The 26811-nt window shown below is 37.1% G+C and overlaps 1 protein-coding gene across 4 annotated transcripts in view; it reads right to left on the reverse strand.

The window, feature by feature from the left end:
- The window catches only part of ZNF236 (zinc finger protein 236), a 78584-nt gene that overhangs the window by 34342 nt on the left and 17431 nt on the right, over positions 1-26811 (reverse strand). For all 4 annotated transcript variants that reach the window (XM_054164043.1, XM_054164042.1, XM_054164041.1 and 1 more), the window contains exons 4-13: positions 26078-26256; positions 24945-25069; positions 20808-20980; positions 17224-17370; positions 14299-14370; positions 9598-9801; positions 7829-8057; positions 6165-6437; positions 3892-4095; positions 419-563 (exon numbers count right to left, since the gene is read on the reverse strand). In XM_054164043.1, coding sequence (XP_054020018.1) covers positions 419-563; positions 3892-4095; positions 6165-6437; positions 7829-8057; positions 9598-9801; positions 14299-14370; positions 17224-17370; positions 20808-20980; positions 24945-25069; positions 26078-26256 — 1751 coding nt within the window. The remainder of the gene's footprint in view (positions 1-418; positions 564-3891; positions 4096-6164; positions 6438-7828; positions 8058-9597; positions 9802-14298; positions 14371-17223; positions 17371-20807; positions 20981-24944; positions 25070-26077; positions 26257-26811) is intronic.

The raw sequence follows: 26811 nt of genomic DNA on the forward strand, positions 1-26811 counted from the left end.
AAGTTTACTTGCTTACAATGTAAGCTTAAACTCTTTTAGGTTTAGTACACAAACAGCACACAGAATGAAAGCTGTTTTCCTTCTCAATAAATAGGAGTTCCATACAAAGCAGATAATGTGCAGTATGCAATTACAAAACTACAATAAGAATTCACATGCATACCTATACATAGGTAATGAAAAAAGAGTCTAAGTATTAATAAGCTAAGCTGCACATTAAACACAAGCAACTATATTGCTAAGACTGCACACAGGTATGAATTAGTCCAAAGTCTCCTCCAACTTCACCAGAAAAATCAATCACCACTGCTTTACTAAAGAGACAGTAAAAAAAGTCTTTTCAGTGAACATTATATAACTTTTAAGCTTTTCCATATATTTATCATCACACACATTTCCTTCTTTGCAATTATTTTACCTGATGTGCTGTTTAAGATGACAAGATTTTTTATAGGCTCGATGGCAATAAAAACATTTGTAAGGTCTGTCTGCATCATTCACAAAATTATTGTTAAAATAATTTTGGAAGACCTGGCTATTCCTTGGGATCGGCTGGATAAGACCTGCACACAAACACACAGAGAAAAAGGGAAAATTGGAAAAGTTTTTCCAAAGTTCCAGTAATCTGAAGAACAAGTTAAAAAAAAAACCCAACAACAAACAAAAAAACCCCACCCCAAACCCCAAACAAATAAAAACCACCCAAAAATGACTGCACTTTTAGTATGCAAGAATATAAAGAAAACAAGCATGTTTTCAGCATTTAAAGTGCATCTGTTTTACATTATAGACAATATACTGTACATGGTATCACTCTAAAGAGTGGTAATTTTTTGTCCATAGGTTCATATCATTAAGTCTCACATATATCCCAAACAAACATTAACTTTAAAAAGCCTTGACAGTTACAAATTTCACTGCCACTGAAATATTTTGCTCTTCCAACCTCCACTTCAACAAAATGATATTTAACCAATGTACCCCAGACCAACACTATAATTTGACAAATAAGCTTTTTGTGAAAAGTAAAAAATTTGTCTTCAAAGCATTTTAAAAGGCCAATAAAAATTGCTGTTACTTGCACATCATCCATTCTGGCTAATCAGTCAGTCTTCCTAGTTCTCTGGGTACCTTCAAAGCCAACTTCAAACCAGCTTATTTAAACAAAAGCTCTTTATATGCTGATCTCTGAAGGCAACTAAGTGACATTTTGCAAAATGAGTTAAAAGTTCCCGCTATTGTTTCCCCAAAGACTAATGCAAGAGTATGCTGTCTCAGAAGCAATCAAAAGGCAGCCATCATCCTAAACCCTGCCAGAACAAGAACAGTAGCAGAGTTCTCCAGTAAACAAACTCATCCTCACTGGGCACATCTGTGAATTCTGAAGGACCCATCACAGTACTAATATACAAGGGTGAGGGAGTGATGCAAAGTTTCAACAAATATGCAGAAGATCCCTTTATGTTCTTAAACATTCACCACAAAAGCCTTTTATGCTGTTTTTTTGTTCTTCAGACTGTTTCATCTAGCATGCTGTGGTTCATATTCAGAAAAGAAAGCCTGAAGGGTTTCTACTGACTTCCAAGCATAATTGAAAAGAGCAGAAGACACGGGGAGGGAATTCCCTCAATTTTGAGAAGAGATGGCAACAATATCAAGTTTATCTGTTTCAGGCTTGAAAAAAAGTTTGTGTATATTTATAAATATACGCCTTAACTTCCTGCATCTTCCCTAACTAACTCAGTTGCTCTAGTAAAAACATATTATCTTTAAAAAACCCAGTCAAACGAAAACCAGAAAAGTCCAAACGAAAACAAACCACCAAAACCAAAATCATAGCCCTAGTTTCTAAACTCCTGCCATTCTTCTATGATGATAATCAGTAGTAGTGTATAGGAGATGACACAAGTCTTCCAAATCACACTCTCTAAGACATCATATAAAAGCAGAATAATTCAGTTAACTGAGAGTGAACGATAGCTGACTAACTGGGGAACATGTACCAAGATGCAGTGGTTCTTGTCTGCAGAAGCACTGCCAAAATTCCTAGTAATATACAGAACAGAAACAACAGAAATTCCTAATAAAACTCATTCTACTGAACTCAGATAAATTAAACATTTCTCAATATGTTACAATAGTTAAAGGTGGCTCTACAGTGAATATAGCAAGTCGGCAGAAGTGGGAACATTCTGTGAAAACGTATTTTTCCTCCCATCAGTTCTATCTTTGGAACAACTGTACACATAAGCAAAAAAAGCCCACCACAATAATCTTTTGCATTTCCAAGTCAATAAACACCGTAACCTAATGCAATAAAATGAAATACATGTAACAGGTAGAGAACAATTAGCAGTCTTTTAATAGACTTTTAGAGTAATTTAGACATACTTTGCCTTTTAAAAAGTATCAACTTCTAGTCTTTCACATGCTGCTCAAAGATTAACACCAGTACAGAGTACAACACTACCTTCTTGACACCATTAAACAAAAGTAAGATGATCTGGGGAACAATGAAAATACCACCAGTGAGTTGATTAAATATATCATCTAGACAAAAAGTGAAGCTTCTTATTTTTACATTGGACACTTCAATATCAGTAGAGTTCAGATGTTATCAGTACCTGTAGGAAACAACTTCTATAGTATTTCTTTTTCATTAACATTCTTTTCTCCAAAAGCTGGAATTTCACTGCACAGATCTTAATTGAAGTGGTTTTTTTCTTTCTTAAAAATCAAGAAATAGGACTGTAATTGTTTCCAGGGTTTATTCAAGAAAGAAATATTGTGTGATCTGAGTATCTCAAGCTCTCTGCTAAGTTTTACTGCTGCTCTGAAAATGTAATCTTCTTGTATCTGATACCAAAATAACCCCTGTTCTTGCATACAATAATTATTGGAAGCAGTAAAAGATTTTTTTAAAGCATGATAAAGATGATTTTAGGCTAATGTAATATTCTACTACAGAAGGATGACTACACCATACAGGAGAGGGGTTTGGTCACCATCACTGGAAGTGTTTAGGAAGACACTGGATGGGGTGCTTGGTGCCATGGTTTAGTTGATTATATAGTGTTGGATGATAGGTTGGACTCAATGATCTCAAAGATCTTTTACAACCTGGTCTGGTCTATTCTATTCTATTCTATTCTGTTTTATTCTATTCCTATTCCTATTCCTATTCCTATTCCTATTCCTATTCCTATTCCTATTCCTATTATTCCTATTCCTATTCCATTCTATTCTATCAGGGTGGCAAGTAAAAGAGCAATGAGGAGTAAACATCTTGCCCACTGTACTGACCTCTATGGGACAATAGTATATGTCACCTTGGTTGCCCTGTACAACTCTCCTTCCAAACTGTGGTTTTATGTACAGTTGTAACAATTACTTTACAACAGAAATGAAATACCTATGAATTCTCTAGAGCACGTTCCACAATTATTCTTCCCTTTTCTGATGTATTACCATTTAGATGCAGTCATAGTTACCACAAATATTCTAAAATCACGTAACACATTGACTCATTAATGAATGCATTTTGAATAAACATGATCACCTTAAGAAGAATCTAGGTCATGAACTGCCTATCATCTTTTCTATACTAATAGTTGTACGATGGTTAAATTAAATTCCCCTGGTAATGTGAAAATGCAGACTTTTTTTGTGGTAAAGATTATACAATTTCTCTGTAAATAAAAGAAGCCTGTTATTAATTCTCGTGCAAGCAAACTATAAAGTATGGCACTTTCCTGAAGCCTGATTATTTCTGATGACTTATTTAAAAGTACATCTGGGTAAGCTCTGAATGTGTTTGCTTGATGAACCTGTGACCTCTATTTTTCAGTGAAAACCAAACTTCAACAGACAATGGATTTACTTGCTCTTTACCTAAGTCAGTTATGAGGATGGGCTCTTGCAAAGGAATGTCTGGTACCGGAACACTCGTCTTTCCTACTCGAACTTTTGCGGGTTTGCGTTGATGTCGCAGCTTTCTCAGTTCTGTATGTTTAAAATGTGAAGCAATATGAGTTTTCCGGTGGCCTGATGTTCTAAACTTCTTGTCACAGTGAGGACAAGCAAAAGGCCTAACACCTGCAAAAGATTAACAAAAAAAAAAAAAAAACCAAAGCAACCAAATAAGTTTGTGATTTTATTTCCACCACTTCAGAAATGTAGCTCTGTAACACAGGTTTTCTTTTCTCTATTTTCTTTTCTGTTTTCTATCAAGAGTGTTTTCAAAACAGACCAATAAAATCCAATCAAAATTAAATATGAAATTGCTGCACTGCTAATGGGTTTAATGCATCACCTCAAGCAAGCTTGCTTACACGAAACTGGATAATGCAAAAGTGGCCACAATTTTGTCTACCCTATGAATCGCAAATAGCAGGTCAAACGTCCTTCCAAAACAAACTGTTAAACAACTCTGAAAAGAAGAATTGGCAAACAGAGACAAATGATACATAATAGGATAAAACAGAGGAACAGTGATGTGACAAAGTTTAGAGAAATTCTAGACAGATCTCTCAAAATGTCAGCGCTGCTCGATGACAGTCAGAAGAGCATGCCAACAGAAATCACTAGAGAAAGACTTCTGCAATGCAAAATCCGGCAGAAGTCTTTCCTTGAAAAGGATACTGGAGAACTTGGTAAGTTACAGAGACAGGCACAACTGACCAACTTTCAGCTTTTGTTAGAGGTGAAATCTTGGACTCAGAAGGGCCAGAAAACACAACCAGGCATTATATCAAGAAAGCTCTATAAAAATTAGGGTGGAAAAAAATGTACAAGAAATAACAACAAACCTTTTTCCACAATGCATAACTCTAGCATAATTTGAAACTACTCAATGGAATATTTAAAGCAACAGAAAGTCCTTTACTCAACATAGCTCAATGAACATCTGAATTCATTATAGCAGCTTGCTCCAATAGTAAGTTCACATGAGTTAAGAAAAAAAGTAATAAAAAAAAAAGCTAAGTTCTTTGGAACCAAATAAATCTAGAATGTGCTGCTTAATGCAGCTGGCTTCACAAAGATCTCAGCCCAAAGATAAGCAGAAGCTAGACATATGCTGTAGGCTTCCCCTTTTCCACACACTGCCACCAGACAGCATACAAGGCTAGATGAACCTCTAACCTGACCCAGCAAGCCAAACCTGCTAGACTGAGGAAGGAGCAAACAGGAAAAACAAACATGCTGAATGATGGCCAGCTACATGCTGGAGTTCCATAACACCCAACTACCAATATTTCAAGTCACCTAGTGCTTCTGCCACTTTGAATGAGTCTGGCTTCCTTAAATTCAATCTTACTGTAAGTACTGGTTTACAAGTTTAGAAAAAAAATAAAGTGAAAAACATTCTGTAGATGATTTCAACACTGATTTGATGACATCTGATTACAAAGCATACTGAACACCAAATGCACATAGCCAAGGAATGATACTTCTGTAGTCTGTGAACATAAACAGGAGGGAAAGAGGAGCACATTTGTAAGGGCTTATCTTGCTGACAGCTTATTTAACTGCAAGAGCAAAGAAAGAAAAGTGGGAAACAACCAGGTAATCCAGTAAATGTAGAAAATTAATTTTTCTCTATGCAAAGGACAGAAATTCAGCCACAGAAAAACAGGTATTGGAGATGTCATATATGATGCAAACAAGTACCACATGAACAGAGAATTTCTGCGGTATGCAGTGTAAGATATTTAGAACAAGTAAGTTATTGAGAACACAAAGCAAGTAGCTTGTTGTTGAAGATAAAGTGGGAATTGGCCAAATAGTGGGAGAAGGAAGAAAAGCCACAAATTAAACATGAAAGATGGCTGGGGAGAAGTAAAATGACAACTCAAATTCTAAGAGTATGACTCTCCAGAAAGCAAAATCAAATCTACTCATAAGAGTGATACAATAAAAGAACAATAGTTGACTCCTCAGAAAATTAAATGTCTGTGGCATTTGTAAAGCACCCAAAAAAAGTTTCAAAGCCAGTTATGACAAAAATTTGAGTTCATCACGTAAGACACTAAAGGTGGTTCATTCTCTGACAGGTATCAATGACACAATATCTGTCAGAGATCTAAGTGCCTCACATTGTCTTTTTTTTCATTTAAGGTCTCACCCACATCACAGAAAACACAAAAGCAACTTTATGGTCTTACCTGTATGTAGACGAATGTGAACTTTTAAACTCCCTGAGGTGGAAAAGCATTTCATACAAAATTGGCACTTGAAAGCTTTAATGCCAGTATGTGTTTTTATGTGTGCTGTGAGAGTGCTCTTCACGGCAAAGGCGCGGAAACACTGGGGACACTTGAATGGCTTCTCGTGGGTATGAATGCGGATGTGGCGCACTAGATCACTTGGTTTTTTAAATTCTTTAGAGCAATATGGACAAACATGCCACCTTATTCCATTTTCTTCACGTATGGAACCTAAAAAAGGAACAGCAAAATTAATGTATTGACACATTTTAACAGCTCTTCAAAAATCCCACTACCCTGACACCATTACACAAAGCAAACAGAACACAAAATGCCATTACAACACCCTCTGTAGGCAATTAATTTCTCTATCAGATACATTCTACTTTGCAACTATCGTGATGGGCTGGCATGACAAACAAAAGCCAAGTGAATTCTGTTGAAATTCAAACATGTTTATGCTACTGAAAAGACAGTATTAAGAAACAAAAACTTAGAAACTTTTTGTTTCTTAACTTAGAAACTTTTTAGCTGCTTTTCTTATTAGAAAAGCAGCTAAAAAATGTTTGACTTCACAGAACAAAAGGAATCCAGTTTGTATGTTTCTTAGACATACAGAATGTGGTTGTAACGCAATAAATGATGCCGGTTAACTTACAAATACCATAATCTAACACAAAATTATACAACAATGAATATAACTCCTCAACCATAGTTGAAGTATTAAACACTGAGATGTCTTAACTGAAGGAGATACTTTATATGACCCTTTCTTTTCCAAATTCAGACTTAAATGATAATTTTTTTTAAGGAACCTTTTTAAGTCCTTTTGAAAGATTTACAATTTAAGGCTGCTTCTTCACCAAAGTTGTTTTATGATCCAATCAGGGCTTTTTGTTCATATATATTGTTCAATACCATCTATTCACTTGTTTAAAATCAGTTCAGATACTATTTTATCAAAAAATGAAGGTTATTGTGTCTGACTGCACAGCAGCAACCTCTTGTTTTTATTTGCAAAGTTAGAGAATTGTTACTGTTACAGACACAGACACAGACAAAACCCAGTTGTTATTACCAGCGCATTTATGTTGACAGCATCTGATCAGCAGTGCAATTCCAAACACAGCTGACAGCCACAATGCCAACCTTCACCCTTCCCTACGTGGACCAGACCAATGAAGACCTGTGTGAGGCAGCAGTACTGCACTTCTGCCTCTGTAAGGCCTCACTCGTGAAGGGAAAGAATAGAGCTTGCAAGAACCTCCTGCTTTGGAACACACCATGAAATCCCAGTCCTCTTCAGTGAAAGATAATGGAGACAAACAAGGAAAAATATTTATATTCTTTCTTTTTTTGCCTTCCTCTGAAAACTACACTGATCTAAGTCCACAAGATTTAGTAGTGTAATTTCATATAGGGCCAATCTTACACACTTCTGTATCAGAATAATGAAAATTGAAAATACTACTATCATTTATACACTTACTGTGGTTTTAATAAAAGTGGAAGATCACAACTGATCCAAAATGTTTTGGAAAATCCTTTTAAAAAGCCATCAACACACTCACAAATACTGTATTCCTTACAACATAAGAAGTAGCAAGCAGGGCTAACATTACCAGGTAAAAATGGTGACTTTTTCTTAATAATCTTCTTTTCTTTTTTATCCAGTTTATCTGTACTCTCTTGCTCCTTGTCTTGTTCTGCATTATTAGAGTCAGATTGATGATTTGAGAGAGTCTGAACATCTGGGGTTTGATCCTGGGCCCCAGGAGTCTTAGCCTGGCTGCAGTCAGTAGAATGTGCAGAGATGGGGATTGAAGACAAACCACTGTTCTCTAAAGCTTGCTACGAGAGGAAAAAAAACACCCTTCTTGGTCAAGAAAGAAATGTTCCACATTGTTCAAACTTTTCTCAAGCAATTACTTAGAAGATATAATGCAAATACAATTAAAGTAATTATATGGTTTATCCTCCTAGAATTTCAGCTGTATTTCAAACTCAGAAAAACATTCTCACACAACACTGACTTCTGACAGCATGGGAGATTCTAAAATGGATTTCTTGCACTAACACATGTGCCAACCATTGCCTTTCAGAAAAGTGCCAATTGTTTCTACAGAATCAAGTGTTTCAGGAATATACAGCTATCCCTTATGCCTGCTGTGTGAGAATAGTTCCCCATGAAAGATCACATTTGAAGCCCATCAGCTTGTGGAGAAGCCACAGATGACTAAAAAGGAAGAATGTTAAACCAAAGCAAAGCTCAAAAAGCTTCTCTTAACAAACCACTGACAACCATCAGACTGAGGCAGGAGCCATGCATTTATTTATGTACTGCTGGAAGGGACTGGAGTGTAGGCATGTTTATGGATATTATTGTGTCTGAAAAGACTCTTTATCAGACCTCAAACACACATTTAAGAAGGAGCATGCAGATATTTGCTTGGAAGAAAACCATGTTCTATTTTTATTTTGTACAATACTCTGCCTTGTGATACTGAGAGTCAACCTCAAAGATGAATTTTTTTTTATAATAGCTATCACAACAATAGTTTTAATTTGTATAACAACTTAGTGTAACAACACATCACATTCCCAGTGTTAAGAGAACTCAGCACAGGTAATATGGTGGATCAGCACAAAGCTACATGTTAACATTCAGGGCTTCCAGAAACAAATTTAAATGGTTCCTAAGAATAGAGATGAAAAAAATAGCTTTAAAATTATCAGGTTACTGCTGATACCAAAGAAGACTATTCTCTGCCCTGTTCCATTATGCAGTGGAGGATACAGAACAAGTACAGATATTTGAACTGCTGTCTGCATCTTCTCTGTTACACAGCATCTTCGACTGTCAGTATGAAGGACAAAATAATGGATTAGACAAAACCTTGGTCTAACCCAGGAAAGAATTCTCTTTGCACCAGTAGGAAATATTCAAATAGCCCTTATTAATTGGAACAGGATAAAGGCTCCATATCCATTCCCATTTTTAAACCAGATAAAAATATTTTTTCATCTTAAATGTCACCATTTTTTGCACAGCATACCTTAAGGACATGTCACAAGCTGTTTTTAGGCAATGGAAAGAAAAAAGCCAAAGGGATCAATAAAATGCTCATGCATGGGTGTGTACACTTAAAAGCTCTGTTCTATGTCATGTAATTAATATTCATAATCTAGTTTCTTGTAAAATTATACAAAAAGGAATCTTGGTGCACACCATATTCATTCAGTAGATCTTCACAATTTTTTCTTGACCGACAAATCAGTTAGAAATGCAGAAGGAATGACACCATTGAACAAGAACAAGAACAAATGTCACTAAAATGGAAATGAGAATGAAGCCACTGACATGCAAAGCTGACCTCACACCAGCTCTTACCTGCAAAATATCTCTATTGATTCCCACTGCAAAGTTGAGTTGTTGACCAGGTTGTTGAGGCTGGTTATTTTCTACAGGACCTGGTTCTGATAACTCAAGGAGCTGCTGGATGACATCAGTTACAGCCTGCTGACCCTGATGAGCAGTAGCTGAAGACACTTGGTTTTCTGTCTGTTGAAGAAGTGGAGATCGAAAATGTGTGGCCTGGAATATACAGAAGCACATTTGTGAAGAAAGATGAAAATTAAAAATGACCTGTTCAGCTCCCTTATCTGAAATGTCTGTTAACTGTCCACTACAAGAACGTCCACTTGTCTAAGACATGAGTGTTGTGCACAGCTGTCACGCAAGGTCTGCTCACTGCACTGAAGAATTGCTTATGTCAATCCCTCTTCTGGAATTCTTCCCAAGTTGCATAACTTCAAGCTTATAGTAGTGTGAATTAAGTTTATCATAACTATTGAACCTTCACTCAGTTTACAATACATAGGGATTAATTAGTAATTTTCATGTCACCTCTACATGTGGAATTCAATTCCAACACTATAATAAAGAGCACTGACACAACTGTCTTCTAAAAGTTTGCATTTAACTAGAGCAAGTCCTTTGGAAAAATAATCTTCTGTTACATGAGATACTTTTGGTATGAAATTATTTGCACTGTAACATCAAAGCTTTTCAGAACAATCAGACTAAATTTTTCCCTTCAACTTTCAATATCATTTATCTCTTTTATTTAGAAGAATCTCTTTATACTCTAAAAATTAAATACACATGGAGCTGTGTCAAAATGCTAAAAAAACCTTTGAGTATAAAAATCAAATTTCTTTGATAATTGTATCTTAGGCTACCCTAGTCACAAATACGAAGAAAGTGCTGAAAAGCCTCGGTATTTCTTTTTTAAAATCAGAAATAAAAACTCCTCCTGTTCTCCTTCCTTTATAAGCTTCTTTTCATTGTAACAAATAGACTCCCTAAGCACATCATTACTGAAACGACTGCTTTCAATCATATATTTTACTGCAGAAAAGAGAGATATGTATTTATATAATGGCTATCCCCACAATTCTGTTTCTTAAACCATAGTGGATATTTGCCTGTAATATTCACTTCTGTTTTCTGAAAATAATGACTTGCAGGCATGCACAGATGCAAACACACATATAAAACACTGTTTTCTTTCAGATCATTTTCAACAAAGAATAATGCTAGGTTTCACATAACATTTCTTCCAGTCTCACAACTCTCCTGACACATTACACTGCACAGTTAAAATGAAATTGTCAGCATATTTGAGGATGGTTACAAAAAAATAGATTATGAAAAATTAGCTTGACTTGTAACAACCCACAAATTTGATGAAGTATTCTTACTGCCACCCCATCAGGTGATATAAAACAAATCCTTCTCTCATTTCTCTTGCATGCATGCAAAAATAGAACTTTCTGTTGTGCTGATATAACCATTACTTTGCCTTTTTTCACCTCAACAATGGAAAGACCAGATGGAAAGGCTCTCTTCAAATTCCAATTTAGCAAAAGTGCTATAAACATTTCAATACGTATTTGATAAAATAAACCATGCTGTATGCCATTTTCATTGCAATAAACAGAAACTGAAGCAGTGTTTTGCCAAAGTGTAACAGCTCTTTTATGGAGATTAGTAATTTTCTTGCATCATAATGTAGGGAAGATCTTTAGCAGGGTGGGAAGCCTACACTAACAAGTCTGTAAAATTCTCTCAGGCTTTAGCAAGACATAAGAAAATGGATTGTTAATGACAGAATTGTTTAACTAGTCTCAGAATTATCTTTGATGTGGAAACTACAGTACTACCTGTATTTAGCCAGTGTATACAGAGGTTATTTTTCTTGCAAAGTAATACGTATATATGCATGCAAAAAACCTTTGTTACCATTATGATTAAGGTATCTTGTTCATTACAAAACATTTCAGAGGTAGCTGTGTAGGTCTTGTGTCAATACTACATTTTTAAAATATCACAGACAATGAAATGGATTACACAGAGAGAGTGATTGCCCATTGGAATGGGCTGCCCGAGGAGGTGGTGGGGTCGCCGTCGCTGGGGGTGTTCAGGGCGAGGCTTGACAGGATGCTTGGTTCCATGGTTTAGTTGATTAGGTGGTGTTGGATGATAGGTTGGACACGATGATCTTGAAGGTTTCTTCCAACCTGGTTTATTCTATTCTATTCTACTCCTTCATAATTCCACATTTTTTTCAATTAGAATAGTAGATCTTGTGATCATCTTTAGTCTGGCTAATCTGCTGTGTAACTCAGACCACATCACTGCTCTGAGTGAATTGCTCCTTCAAGTTAAGTGCAGAACAGAAATGATAGAAGTTCTTTAAATCAAGTGATTTATCATGGTAACTTCTTGTGTTGCTATCCAACTTCAACAAGTTGCTCCAACAATAAATTATCTACGTTACTTCAAAATCTGAATTTAGAATAGAATTGTGGAATTATAGAACCATTTGGACAGGAAAAGACCTTTAAGATCACCAAGACCAGCCCATAACCTAACACTACCAAGACTTCTGCTAAATGATGTCAGTGAGCACCATGTCTACATGTATATCTCCAGAAATAATAATTCGACTGCTTTCCTGGGCAGCCTGTTCCAATGCTTGACAGCCCTTTCAGTACAGAAATTTTTCACAATGTCCAACCTAAACCTCCCCTGGCACAACTTGAGGCTGTTTCTGTCTTATCCTGTCACTTGCTACTTGGGAGAACAGATCAACACCCACCTTGCCAAACCTCTTTTCAGGCAGTTGTACAGCTGGAGTTGTAGAACTGTGTCTAGCTTCAACCTTTAAAACTTCTCTTTATTAAAGAGATTACAGATTTTTTTGCTTTTCTTCAAAAAAGACCCAAGTATTCCTTAAATGTTGTATCTGATTCACAAAACAGACAACACACTCTGCATCTCACCATAAGGGTGGTAAGACATTAGAACAGGTTGCTCCAAAAGGTGGTGGAAGCCCCATCCCTGGAATATTTTAAGGTCAGGCTGGATGTGGCTTTGGGCAACATGATCTAGTAGAAAGCATCCCTGCCCATGGCAGGGGGGGTTGGAACTAGATGATCCTTGAGGTACCTTCCATCCCTGACAATCCTCTTCCATAATGAAGCACATTAAAATCATACTTTAAGAATTCTGATGGCTCTGATTCTTCCTGTATCTTTGAGTACAGCTCATGAATAGTAAACACTGACAAAAGCAAAAATTCCCAGAATGAAATACAGAGGACATATGAGCCTTTAATTTCTATGCCAAGTTTCTTCTCTAAATAAAAAGCCCCAAAACAATCTTTCCAGGCAAAGAAAACTCACCTTTCACCTGATACAGAAATTATCTCTTTCATCCCTATTTACAAAGGGAATTAAAAATCCTTGAAGACTCCTATGCTAGGAATATGACCTACTTTGTCCTTCTACAGGTGATTTTATTTCTTAGCCATGCATGGTACACCCAGCTCACTAAGAAATCCAGATCACTCTGTATCAGTGATTTGTCCTCTTCATAAATTACAACAATTTTTGTATCATCTTGATGATGATTTTATATTTTCTTCCAGATCACTAAGATGAAACATTAAGTAGTGTAGGGTCTAGAATTCATTTCCAAGGGGGTCCATCAAAAACACAGAAACAGTGGCAATTCTCTGCACACCTCTTTCACAACTTCTCTCAGAAAGTTTTAAAAAAAGTGTTAAAAAAAATCACTTATGGTTTCTTATATCAATTTTCATATGTCATTCTGTTTGAAAGTGAAAAAAACCATATCCCTGCTTCTTATGACCTCCAACAAGGAGGAAACTTAACATTAATGTTGCAACAAGTTCTACTTAACAAAAAGCAAACACTAACATAAATTACTTACACTTTCATAGAGTCTTAGAATCATTTAGGTTAGAAAAACCTTCAAGATCAAGTCCAACTATTAATTCTAACAAGTCCAACACTAAGCCACATCCCCAAGCACCACATCTGCAAGACTGTTAAATATATCCAGGAATGGTGACTCAACCACCTCTCTGGGCAGCCTGTTCCAAAGCCTGACACCACTTTTAAGTGAAGATTTTTCTTCCTCATGTCCAGCATAAACCACCCCGGTACAGCTTGAGGCCATTCCCTTTGTTCCATAACCATGTGTGATACACAGTGTAGTCCCACAAAGCAATCTGAGCATACATCCTAGTTCAACAAGTGAGCAGCAGCTGCACATGAGGAGGCTGTGGTTCTACTGCTGCCTCAATTCCAACCAACTCAACCAACATGAACACAGCTCTTTACCCCTCCACCTCAACCATGGAATACCTGTGAAGTAAAGCCAGAGGAGCAAGAAAATCCAGTATTTTAAAGCATCTTTACTTACCCCTAGTCTTTTTATACAGGAGACTATTTGCCTCCAATTTGAAGAACTAATGAATAGAAATATATTCAAAACCATGAGTGTATAACAAGCAAGGGAATATAATCCATTCAAGACTTGTTCCATTCCTAAATAATCGTGTATACAGATCAAGAAGCTTGCCTTTAAACGTTAGCTGAACAACTTATCAGAGGACCATGGCATATAATTTTTCACCAGATACATGAAAGTTCATAAAATTCTGTTCTTGCTCCCTCTTTAATCTTGACCCAAAAATATGACAAAAGGCTCTACACTTACATTTTTCCATTTGTTATCAACAGGTTGCAAAAGATTAGCAGGGGATGTTGTCAAAGGCTGGGTAACAGTGTCCTACAAAGAAATGGAAGTGATTTAAGCCTTTGCACAAAAAGAAGCAAAACAGAGCTAAGATCACATAGAAAAGCAGCACAGTTTGTTTTCCCACAGCACAGAGACTAGAGACAGAGACACAAAAGTACCCAGAATCACTACCGTTGCTTCACAGTTTATATACAACTAATAAACACCAAGTTACAGAAACCAATACCTTAGCTATACCCAGTGAATAGAATAGAATAGAATAGAATAGAATAGAATAGAATAGAATAGAATAGAATAGAATAGAATAGAATAGAATAGAATAGAATAGAATAGAATAGGATGAGGTTGGAAAAGACCTTCAAGATCATTGAGTCCAACCTATCACCCAACACCACCTAATCAAATAAACCATGGCACCAAGCGCCCCACCCAGTCTCTTCCTAAACACCTCCAGTGATGGTGACTCCACCACCTCCCTGGGCAGCCCATTCCAATGGCAAATCACTCTTTCTATGAAGAACTTCTTCCTAACATCCAGCCTAAGTGATACAGCAACTGGCAAATAACTGCCTTACAGTAAGTGTGCTTTACAAGAGATACTCCTCTATCACAGAAGAATAGATTCTTTGCTAGCACAGCACCTCAGCAGCCTTCAAATTTTGAAAAGTCTATTTATTCAAGGTAATCATTGTTCATCCCCAGGTACACAACAAGGGATGACAGAGACTAATTGCAGACTTCAGAGCAGAATTGTTATAGTGGAGATCTGCTGTTACAGCTCCACAAGTTTTGAGCAGAAAGAAGTAATTTCTAAAAATACTTGTGCTAATCTGCTTGTGCTAATCTGAGAATGTAGCATCTTTCTATGTCAATTAAAAAAAACTCAGTCATTAAGTATCTGCAGTTTCAAATACAAACTAAAAAATAATACTCTCTTAATATGCAACTAACATGTCAGTTTCTGTCTTTGTTCATCCTAGGTAAACTTCTTGGATTATTATTTAGAAATTTTTTTTTTCTCCAGTTTTGCTCACACCATTGTATGGAGATATTCTTTACTTTTCCAAGAAGCAAGCAGGAAAAGTATGCATGAAGCAAAGATAATAACAACACACTGCTGTAATACCAATACACAATGTAAATGCAGAATACTCAGGCAAAGAAAAACCCAAGAAAAACAGAGCTGGCTAGGGAAATAAAAGAAAGTAATTATTTTCTACACTGCTTTCAAGGTTAGGCTTGTGAAAGTAAAATTATTTAAAAATATGTAAAGGGTATTATGTACTTGCAAGCAAAGTAAAGCCAGAGTCCAACGGCATGAGATTTAACACATCCAAGTGCCGGGCTCTGCACATTGGCCACAGCAACCCCATGCAGAGCTACAGGCTGGGGTCAGAGTGGCTGGAGAGTGGCCAGGTAGAGAGGGACCTGGGGGTGCTGGTCAACGGTAGGATGAACATGAGCCTGCAGTGTGCCCAGGCAGCCAAGAGGGCCAATGGCATCCTGGCCTGCATCAGGAACAGTGTGGCCAGCAGGAGCAGGGAGGTCATTCTGCCCCTGTACACTGCACTGGTTAGGCCGCACCTCGAGTACTGTGTCCAGTTCTGGCCCCTCAGTTTAGGAAGGATGTTGACTTGCTGGAGCGTGTCCAGAGAAGGGCAACGAAGTTGGTGAGGGGTTTGGCACACAAGCCCTATGAGGAGACACTGAGGGAGCTGGGGTTGCTTAGCCTGGAGAAGAGGAGGCTCAGAGGAGACCTTATTGCTGTCTATAACTACCTGAAAGGAGGTTGTAGACAGGCAGAGGTTGGTCTCTTCTCCCAGGCAGCCAGTACCAGAACAAGAGGACACAGTCTCAGGCTGTGCCAGGGGAGATTTAGGTTGGATGTTAGGAAAAAGTTCTATACAGAGAGAGTGATTGCCCATTGGAATGGGCTGCCTGGGGAGGTGGTGGAATCGCCACCATTGAAGGTGTTTAGGAGGAGACTTGATGGGGTACTTGGTGCCATGGGTTAGTTGTTTAGGTGGGTTGGATTGGTTGATGGGTTGGATGCGATGATCTTGAAGGTCTCTTCCAACCTGGTGTATTCTATGTATGTAAATAGGACACAAAGGACACAATAGTCTTTTTTTTTTTAAACTAACCTGAAGCATTGACCATACAAAAAAAATCTATTATGAAATGCAAAAAACTTTACTAGACACTTGTTTACAACAAGATACAGCTGAATAATCAAGTATAGAAGCTGAAAATTATGCAAAACAATGGAATAAACATAGAAAAGGGAGTTCTATTTTAAAAAAAAAACCTAAAAACACGAACCCAAACCCCCCAAACACTAGGATATATTAAATGTGCAGTAGCTCAAAAATAGTCTTAAGAAACTGGAAGAATTTTCTAAATTTTAGCTCTTTCTTGTATCATAGTAACAAAAGAAAATTCAGTGCTTCCAATAAAGCTATGTTTTTTCCTTTATGATCTGTCAAAAGAGGAAGCTAATAGTTAAAACAAGTTATCAGAAATACACAGAAGAATCCACTATGCGTTATATATGAACTAGATTTAATAGAAACAATGTGTGAAAAATTTTATATTATCTGGGGAGGAATCCTTGCATTCCCACACAATCTGCAAGCACTGGAATTATATTTTACTTTGTTGTAGTATTTAATTGTATTTTCAAGCAAACTCTCAAACTGTAAATCCTTTTTTTGCATGGAGTTGGCTAATTTACATTCTGCCATTTTTTAATCATGCAAATCAATTCCAGAAATGACAGAAGGTACAGGTTAGAAGTGAACTATGTGAAGAACTACTGGAATTAAGATATAGATCTAATTAAACTCTGAAAGGCATTTTCACAATATATGGAGCAAAGCTTACCGGTGCAACATGAGATACATCTGTTGAAGCACTCACAGAATTCTGTGGACCACCCATGTGCATCTTGCTGATATGTGTATTTAAACTACCCAAGCTTTTGAAGACACAGCTACATTCTGTACAGTTATATGTAGGGCCATTTTTAACCTTCAATAAAAGAAAAAAAAACATAAATTAAGGACATTTCCCCTGCATCTACCATATATTGTGTTTTCATTATTTATCCACATAACATACTATGGGATTATGAGAGATAAAATTGTTTATTTTCCCAAGTTACTGATATACAGTTATGGAATCAGTCTGGTACTTCTTGAATACCAAGTCAACTGTAATCTACATACATGATTATCATCTCAAATTACGCCTTCTTAACATTGGGAAGTACCTGCTGATGACAGAAAACAGAATCAATATGGATGACCAATATGATCTAGTATTGTTTGTTTATTAAAGAACCTCTACAGCTTATATAGACTCGCAGAGCATCGTTGGCATAGCTTCATTGGTTCCCCATGACTGATCCTACATCTTACTATTATAGATTATTGGTTAAACTGCTAATATCACACAAGGTTGTTGATCAACATATGCGTCCTGTTATTCCAAGATAACTCTCTGTCTTTATAGCTACCAGTACCTTGCTTTAGTTACATGCTGCAAGCACAGCACTGTTTTGCTAAACTGCTAGCTACTTCTGCACTTATGCTAAGCATGGCCTACCACTATGTCAAGCTCTATGCCCTAATTGCAATTGTTCCTGCACTAGGGTCTTGACAATTTGCAGCCTATCTTGTCTCAGCGGCCACTGCTCCACCCTTACTGGTTCATCTGTTTTCCATTTTAATTTGAGGGTTGGCTGCTGACCAGCGGCCACTACAAAAAAGGATTGGAAACAAGTCTTGCTCCTAGCTGACTTAAGGCATCTCTGCCCAATAGAGCAACTGGAAGGGTTAACATGTACAGTTTTACAGTGATTGATTTGCCATCTTGAAAAGTTAATTGCACTGGCTCTTTGCTGACCCAGGTTGTTTGCATACCTCTGCCTATGATTCCAGAATTTGCCATCAGCAATGGCCACTGACTATTCCACTTATGGCGAGGTATAATAGTAACATTGCCCCAGTATCCACAAGCATTGAAAGTTGTACAGTTTGTCCACAAGGGTGCCTGATACTTACAATCTCTTCTCGTTTTCCCTTTTGGATTTCTAAGGCCAATAAGCCTCCTTCTCCTCGAATCCTGTTAGAAGCCTTAGGCACTCGAGACTCAAATGGTATTAGCTGAACAATTTTTGTCCCAGCAGGAATGCTAACAGGAGGGGTAATGGTATAGAGTATAATTTTTATAACCCCTTCATAATCAGAATCTATTAAACTGGGAACTATAAAGATGCCCTGTCTGCCAATTAACAGAGCACGGAGTCCGTGACCCAGAGGACGGTGTTGATGTGACTCGACAACAACAACATTTGTGGACTCAAAAGTGACATCCACTGCTGTTGCCAGGACCACTCCGCCACTGCCGGAGGTGGCTGCAGGGTGGCGGTCCAAGCACCCTGATTTCGTGTCATCACGTGGAGTGCATTCACGCTGCGAGAGCAGTTTCCCTGCCTAGGACAATATTGAGTAGAAATACTAGATTTTTGACAGTGAGCACACCACTTTCAAGTCTGTACAGGAGTAGGACAATTTGATTTAAGGTGCCCAAGTTTCCCAAAATTACGACATTTTCCACCCACTGCTTCTACAGCAGTGGCTAGATAAGGCTGCCTTTTGTTGTTGTGTCATTCGTTCTGCCACCTCCAGCATTTGTGCAGTAGTGGCACCTCTTGGTAAAACGCTCAGAACCTGAGCGTTTTTGTTGTTAGCATTGTCAAACGCTAGAACATCCAACATTTTATTCTTCATCTCGAGATTCAAATCTGGATTAGTATTTAATGCTGTGTGCAGCCTATCCACAAAGGAACCAAATGGCTCTGTAGGACCCTGCCGAATGGTAATAAACATAGGGACAGACTTGTCATCCTGGATTCTCAACCACGCTTTGATGGCTAAATCCTGACTTAATTGTAAAACCTCATCAGGAAGGTCTATTTGCTGATCTGATCCAGCAAAAGGTCCTGACCCAATGAGCTGGTGAGCAGTGACACTGTGTAAAGGGTCTCCTGGCTGCTAGGGCGTGGCTTCCACGGCATTGCAAGCGATTCGCCATCCATCGAGAAACTGCAACTGCTGATGTGGTGTTAACAGAGTATTTGACACCATACGTGTGTCATACAGGGTTACAAGTGTGCTGAAAACAAATGATCAATTACAGCAGTTGTGTATCCTGACTTTAACCTATAGGTAGTTATGGCTTGTTTAGCTAACTAAGAGGCAAAGAGGGTAGCAGAGCCGGAGCTGCTGTGGGGGCCGCTGGGGCCGCTGCCATGGGGACCACCGCTGGGGCTGCCGGGGCATAGAACAGAGCAACACAGAAAAATGTGGGAAAGAATTCTTTTTTGGCTTGATCCCCAATGATCTCATAACATTGAAAAAAAATCAATGTAAATTGTGAAGTTAGTGTTGGTCCACTTTTTTAATGTCGTAAATGCTATCACATATAACGAGCTGTGAATATTGAGGAAGACTAGTCACACAGGCATAGGAAATGTAAACATATTATTTTAATACAAAGAAGTATAACCCAAAACACTAAGACAGATCCTAGAAGTAATAAACACACTAAAATAATCCTTACTAAAAAAAAATCCAAAAACTGTAATTACTGCAACACAAAAATGGAAAAACAAGGAAGGAAATCTGAGAGTTAGGGCAGTGAGAACAGAGATGATATTCTTCATGCTGGGAAAAAAAAAGAGCTGCCTCTATCACTTTGTATCTTCCAAATCTAAAATAAGTCTCCTTCTATGGGTATTTTCAAGCACATATCACTAATGTCAGCAAGGAAATTACTAAACAAAGTAGCATAGACAATGTCACTTAGATTATATTGCATTATCATAGCAGTACCTTCTGAATTTAAAAAATTGTCTGTCACACAAGAAGAGCAAAAAAAATAATCAGCATAAAGACACCAATGTTTTTTATCTTATTTTGAAATTTTCTCCCACCTGTAACTGAAAAACCTCTAAAAAGGCTGTAAGATATATAGTTCAAAGACAAATTGCAAGCTCTATGATGGAGTCAGTGATTTGCTGTTTGGCCTTGAAATTTTTCACCATTTTCTGCTTTGCTGCTTTTGGCTTACTTTCATCTGCTTCCAGCCCTCGTTTTCCCAAGACTGACATAGGTACATTTTTATATACCTAAACCCACTAATAATTTATTAATCTATCAATGTGCTATAAAGACAATGATAAATGAAGGTTTTTCTACTTATCCTAAGTATACATTTATTCAGATTAAGCTATTTCAGGAAAGCCTGCAGGTAAAACCAACAAACTAGAAGCTATACTACCGCAGTAAATCTACACTGGCTACAGAAAGCACCAGAAAACATAGGAATAGCAAATAGGACAATTCAAATACTGAAATAAGCAGTATATTAGCGCCAACCACTTTATGAATAATTGTATTTACCTCTGAATGAACTCTCTGTATGTGTGACTGAAGATTGCCTTTCTGAGAAAAGGCTGCAGGACAAAAGGCACAAGCATGGGGTTTTTCTCCAGTGTGCTTGATCATATGGGTCTGCAATGCCCCCTTCTGGTTAAAGGCTTTTCCACATTCACTGCATTTGAAAGGTCTTTCACCTGAAAGGAGAAAGCAGGAGGATGTGGACTTTAAATAAATATTATCAGTTTCTTGTATCTAAATGAAGAGCTGATTCAGCTGAAATAAAATATTGCATATAAATATCTGTACATACATGCACCTAAACATATGTTATTAGGTGTTTTGACAATGAAATTGTTTACCTTGACCACCAATCTCAGCGTCTACTCTGATGAAAATGTATCTAATTGAAAAGTTCTGTGATCTGGTTGATGACTATCAGTTGAAATGGGTAAGATCACAGAATCATTTTGGTTGGAAGAGATCTTTCATATCAAGTCCAACCATTAACCCAGCACTGCCAGGAAACCCGTATGAAACAGTTATTTGGAATAGGCTGCAAGATCTCAGAAATCCCTAAGCAAAACCACTGGGGGAAAAGAAAAAAGGGAAAAGAAAAATCAAAACCTGTAAAACGTTTATACCTGCATGGAAACAAATGAGGAAGCAGAGGGTGGGATAGACAGTAAAAAAATTGTAGAATCATTCAAGTTGGAAAAATCTTAAAGATCACTGAATCCAGTTGTTAACCCAACACTGCCAAATGACTACTAAGCAGCACATCCATGTATTTTTTAAATGCCTCCAGGCACACTCCTTGTGCAGTCTTTTACAATTCTTCACAACCTTTTCAGTGAAAAATAAACCTCCCCTGGCGCAACTTCAGGTCATTTCCTCTTGTCATATCACTTGTTAACTGGGAGAGGAGAACAACCTCACCTCACTACAGCCTCCTTTCAGGCAGTTGGTGAGTTCAATAAGGTCTACCTTGAACGTCCTTTTCTCCAGGCCAAGCAACTCTAGTTCCCTCAGACACCTCTCATAAGGCTTGTGCTCCACTGCCCCTTGTTGGACACACTCCAAATAACTAACAGTCAACAATGTAACCCATTATTTAGTCTAAAAGCTGAAAATCTTAACAGCCACACTGCAGAAGCTGGCCCATGGCTCCTGTTCCCCAATAAACATTAAAAGCCATTTTCCTATTGAAAACATGCAATAAAATAATGTTTTTATTATGAGATATTGTACAGTTAAGAAAATAATTTTTAAACTGTGAATGTTCATATTACTACTGAACATTAAAGAAAAAGTAAACAATACTGTTACAGGAATGCTCTGTCACTATTTCCTGAGTATGGTGTTCTCAGTGCTGTGGATACTTGCAATTATTCATATAATAACAAATCAAGCATGAAAAACTCACCAGACATTTTAAGTGACAAAACATAATAGAACTGCATAAACAACTCAAGCTACATATTTTGAACACACAGATACTTAAAACAAAACTCAGCTCCATACAACCACATGTATTAAACAATTATCCAAAATCTTCACTGTGAACTCTATTATTCTTTTTCTTTTCATGAAGTAGCTTACATGTGGCAACTCCAGGATCTTGAAAGCATTTAAAGCCTTGCCTTTGGACATTTCTACAGCAAAACACACTACAAACATGCTATGCAAAATGCTATGAACATGCTGTGCATTATGTCTGCCACACCAGAAAGTACTTGCATATGCTAAATACTATTCATACTGTATTTCATTAATATTTTACATTATTGCCAATGAAATAACTGTAATTACATCTACTTTAAAATTATTAATTCTTAATTAAATTAACATTGGAATAAAAGCAGCTATTTTCTGAATTACAACTCAGTATCAACTCAGCACAAATGTGACTTTTCTGTTCTGCTTATGGTTTTCAAAGATACTTTAAGGTGTGTGTGCATGTTCTCACGGAATCACAGAACATTAGGGACTGGAAGAGACCTTGAAAGATCATCCAGACCAACCCTCCTGCCAGAGCAGGATCACCTATATCAGATCACAGGAATGCATCCAGGCGGGGTTTGAATATCTCCAGAGAAGGAGATTCCATAACCCAGAATGAGACTCCACAACCTAATCTATATTTTTTTAATATAGATTAGAATACAGAACATTTTTTCAGATCTTCTTGAAATACAGTGAGGCAATTCATACTGGGCTTTGATAAGCTGCTGGTGGACACACAGAAGTGCTGTTTCAGGTTAACTTTTTGCCTATTTAAGTAAATTTCAATACAAATTAAAATATATTATTTCTAGTGTGGAAATGTGGAACATCTGTATTTCTCAAATATAACTTAATAAAATACAGATTTGGGAGGGGTGGATAGGATATTAATTATTTAGTTATTAATATGGGAATTACAATCCCCGAGACTCTTTACCCCCAAAGGGTGTGCTCGAAATTAATAGCTATGAACAGAAAGAGTATTGCAATTAAGACACCAGCGTAACAGTGTACACGTAGCACAGATAGGCTTTTTTAACAATTAAGGACTTAGGTGCTATAAATTCTTTAAAGCAGAGGTCTTTCCTCCATATTATACACTACCTCAAGCAATGGAATGCCAGACAGATTGTCTGCATATTTAAAGTGATAATGTACTTCATATATTTTCACATACATAGCTACTTGGAACTTAAAACGACCTATTCTCACATGAAGATTTGGATTGTATTTTCTGTCTCTGGCTTCCAAGCAGACAAATGCCTTCTCACTCTTCAAAATACATACATAGAATACATACATAGAATAAACCAGGTTGGAAGAGACCTTCAAGATCATCGCGTCCAACCCATCAACCAATCCAACTCCGCCCAAGCAACTAACCCACAGCACCAAGTACCCCGTCAAGTCTTCTCCTAAAAACCTCCAGTGATGGTGACTCCACCACCTCCCCAGGCAGCCCATTCCAATGTGCAATCACTCTTTCTGTATAGAACTTTTTTCTAACATCCAGCCTGTATCTCCCCTGGCGCAGCCTGAGACTGTGTCCTCTTGTTCTGGTACTGCTTGCCTGGGAGAAGAGACCAACATCCGTCTGTCTACAACCTCCCTTCAGGTAGTTGTAGAGAGTAATAAGGTCACCCCTCATACTATAAATGCTCCTGAACTTTTTGAAGTTTTAGAAAACTGTTCTCAATCAACTACAATATTGCTTCTCTAATTCCAATTACATTATGCTGAAATAATACATTGCATAAATAAAAAAAAAAACTTAAATGATTAAAGTTAATTTTCAATTACTTGTTTTGGATATTACTTTGAGGCAACTTTTCAACCAGGTACAAGGGTGACCTCTTGTGTTATCGAGGACCATTCTTGCAGTTCTCTGTACACTGAAACTTTTGTATTGCTTTATACTTAGCATTTTTCAGTTATTTTAATTAAGGGTTAAACAAATGCACATATTTATTGCAGTAATTTTGCAAAACCAATCTGTTCTTCATTTCACAAAACTGAAGAGTCACCTGCTCTTCAAATATCAAAATTACAATCTCGACTCACCACCTCCCAAGTTCACTTTGTATATCCTGAAAAAGGCAGTTACAGGAAGTACAGAAAAAAAATATGGCAGTAGCCTTAAATATATGAATCTAAAAGAGAAAAAAAAAAAAGCCAAGGCCACTATGTTAGAAGGCCACTGTGTTAGTAGCATTATTTATTTATTCTTATGTAGTTCTTCTCTTTTTTTTTTTTTTTTTTTTAGAATCTCTTCCCTAGAGTATGTAAAGTCAGAGTACTCCACTGTCTCTTACCTAAGTGTTACAATGTTAAGCCCCCTTGAAAATTTAAGTAACAAAACTGATGTTCTGTAACAAATTAAACCTGCAAAATACTTACAAGTTTCCAGGTGTGTATCATTAGAAACAGTTATAAAGCTTCTTAAAAGTATAGGGTGTCCTAAGCAAATAATTACATCGGTGAAACAGGTACCCCTGGTTGAACCAACCCCTGGTTGAATCAACAAGTAACATTATCTAGCCAGATGTATTAAGACTATTTCAAGTCCAAATCAGTAGAAAAGTATCTAGCCTTTCACAGATTAATTGATTTTTGTAAAACAAATACAATCTAAAATAGTTACTGCCACAGACTTACCTGTGTGTATCCTAACATGTCGTGTTAACTGACTTGGCTTCTGGAACGTCTTTCCACAGTGAGGACAGGAATAGGTAAACCCACTTCTGTCAATATTTCTGTTATAAGATCTGGTATTTGATAACCTGCCATTTAAAAAAACAAACAGACTTTAAATATTAAACCCCCCTTAATTCTAATATTAAACATTGTTTTGAAGAGGCTGATTTTACCCCATCATTTTTTAACATACAGCGTAAATCTGATGACAATGTATAGTGTCAGATGTGATAGTCAAAACTCTTTGAGGATACTAAGATATATATATAATAGTCTCTCAAAATCATAGGCATCATACTAGATTCACTCATCTTGTCCAGTGGCTTCAAACTGGAAGAAGACAGATTCAGACTAAACATTAGGAGGAAATTCTTCACCATGAGTGAGGTTAGCCACTGGAAGGTGCAGTCCAGTGTTGTGGAAGCTCCAACTCTGGAAAAGTTCAAAGTCAAACTGGATAGGGCCTTGAGCAATCTGGTCCAGAAGGAGGTATCCCTGCCATGGCAGGGGGAGTGGAACTAGATGATCTTTTAAGGTCTATTCCAATGCAAACCAAAAGCAAGAACAGTATTTATCACACTTGCTGTGTCCCTTCATTTTGTGCCTTTTCAGATTTACAAGGAACTCTCAGTAGTTTCTGTTGAGGCGTACTTGCAAAAGATTATTAAAATGCAGAGAAAAAACTTCTTTGCAGAATGTAACTATTAAGATTTTTGCAATCATAGTAACTGCTATGTAAATTTAATATATATTTGCGTCAATGTACTGCCATTAGCCTGTAAAATCATACATAAGCAAACTTTTAAAAGCACTCTGTATCAAACACTTAACCTGTGCTTACAAATAGCTAGCAGAAGGAACCATGCTTCGTAGGAGTGCCTGAATATGAAAACAGGAGAAAAAAAAGCCTCCAAAAATATCCACCTACTTTAGCAAGGTTTTAGAAAACAAATGTTATTTCATAACAGCACACTAAAGAAGACAATCTGCAGAGATTGTGGTATTCTGCTGAATGGATATGCTACTCTTACTTTCCCCAGCTATCACAATAAAAGTTACAACTGCTCATCTTGTTGCAAACCCATGATTGCCACCTTATTTTATAGTGAGTTTTCATATGCTCCTTTAGCAGTGAGGAAGTTTCAAATTCCTTTTTGCACGACTTGCAGCTGTGGATCCTACTGCCAGTCAGTTCTTGACGATGTTCTTCCATGTGTATGGACAGCTGACTCTGTAAAGTAAATTCATCTCCACACTCCGAACAGATGAGATTCTGAAAGAGATAATAAGAGACTGATTTTTCAAGAGATTCCCAAGCAGTGGTACACATGCACAAGCTTTCCTCAAGCAGATGAATGTATCCTTCTATGGACATCAACAGCTGGAAGCAAGCAGCAGTTAAAAGTATACAAGCAAAAATAGTTTGAACCCCATAAAATAAATCATGAACAATAATCACTGCAAGCTTATGGTAATATTTATATTAAGAAACTCCACTGAAACTGAATTCTGAAAAAGTTTATATGGTAGTAGAAACAAGCAGTTCAGTACCATCACCTACCTACCTAGTTCAAGATACACACAAAAACTTACCTGAGCGTCATTATGTTATGGTCTACATAAACAATTGCTAAAAACAGTGCTTTCTAACCCAAACCATCTTAACTGTAGATTCAAAGATTTTTACACTTTTATGGTTAAAATGATACAGATTGTCTCTTACTTTTTAACAATAATCCCACCAGTTACTACTGACTTCAGCTATCTTCATAGAAAAGATGACAAATAAATAGGAACACAATGTTTTTGACAGGTATTACTTCAACCC

Source organism: Dryobates pubescens, chromosome 9 (genome assembly GCF_014839835.1).
Source record: "Dryobates pubescens isolate bDryPub1 chromosome 9, bDryPub1.pri, whole genome shotgun sequence".
Classification (NCBI taxonomy): domain Eukaryota; kingdom Metazoa; phylum Chordata; class Aves; order Piciformes; family Picidae; genus Dryobates; species Dryobates pubescens.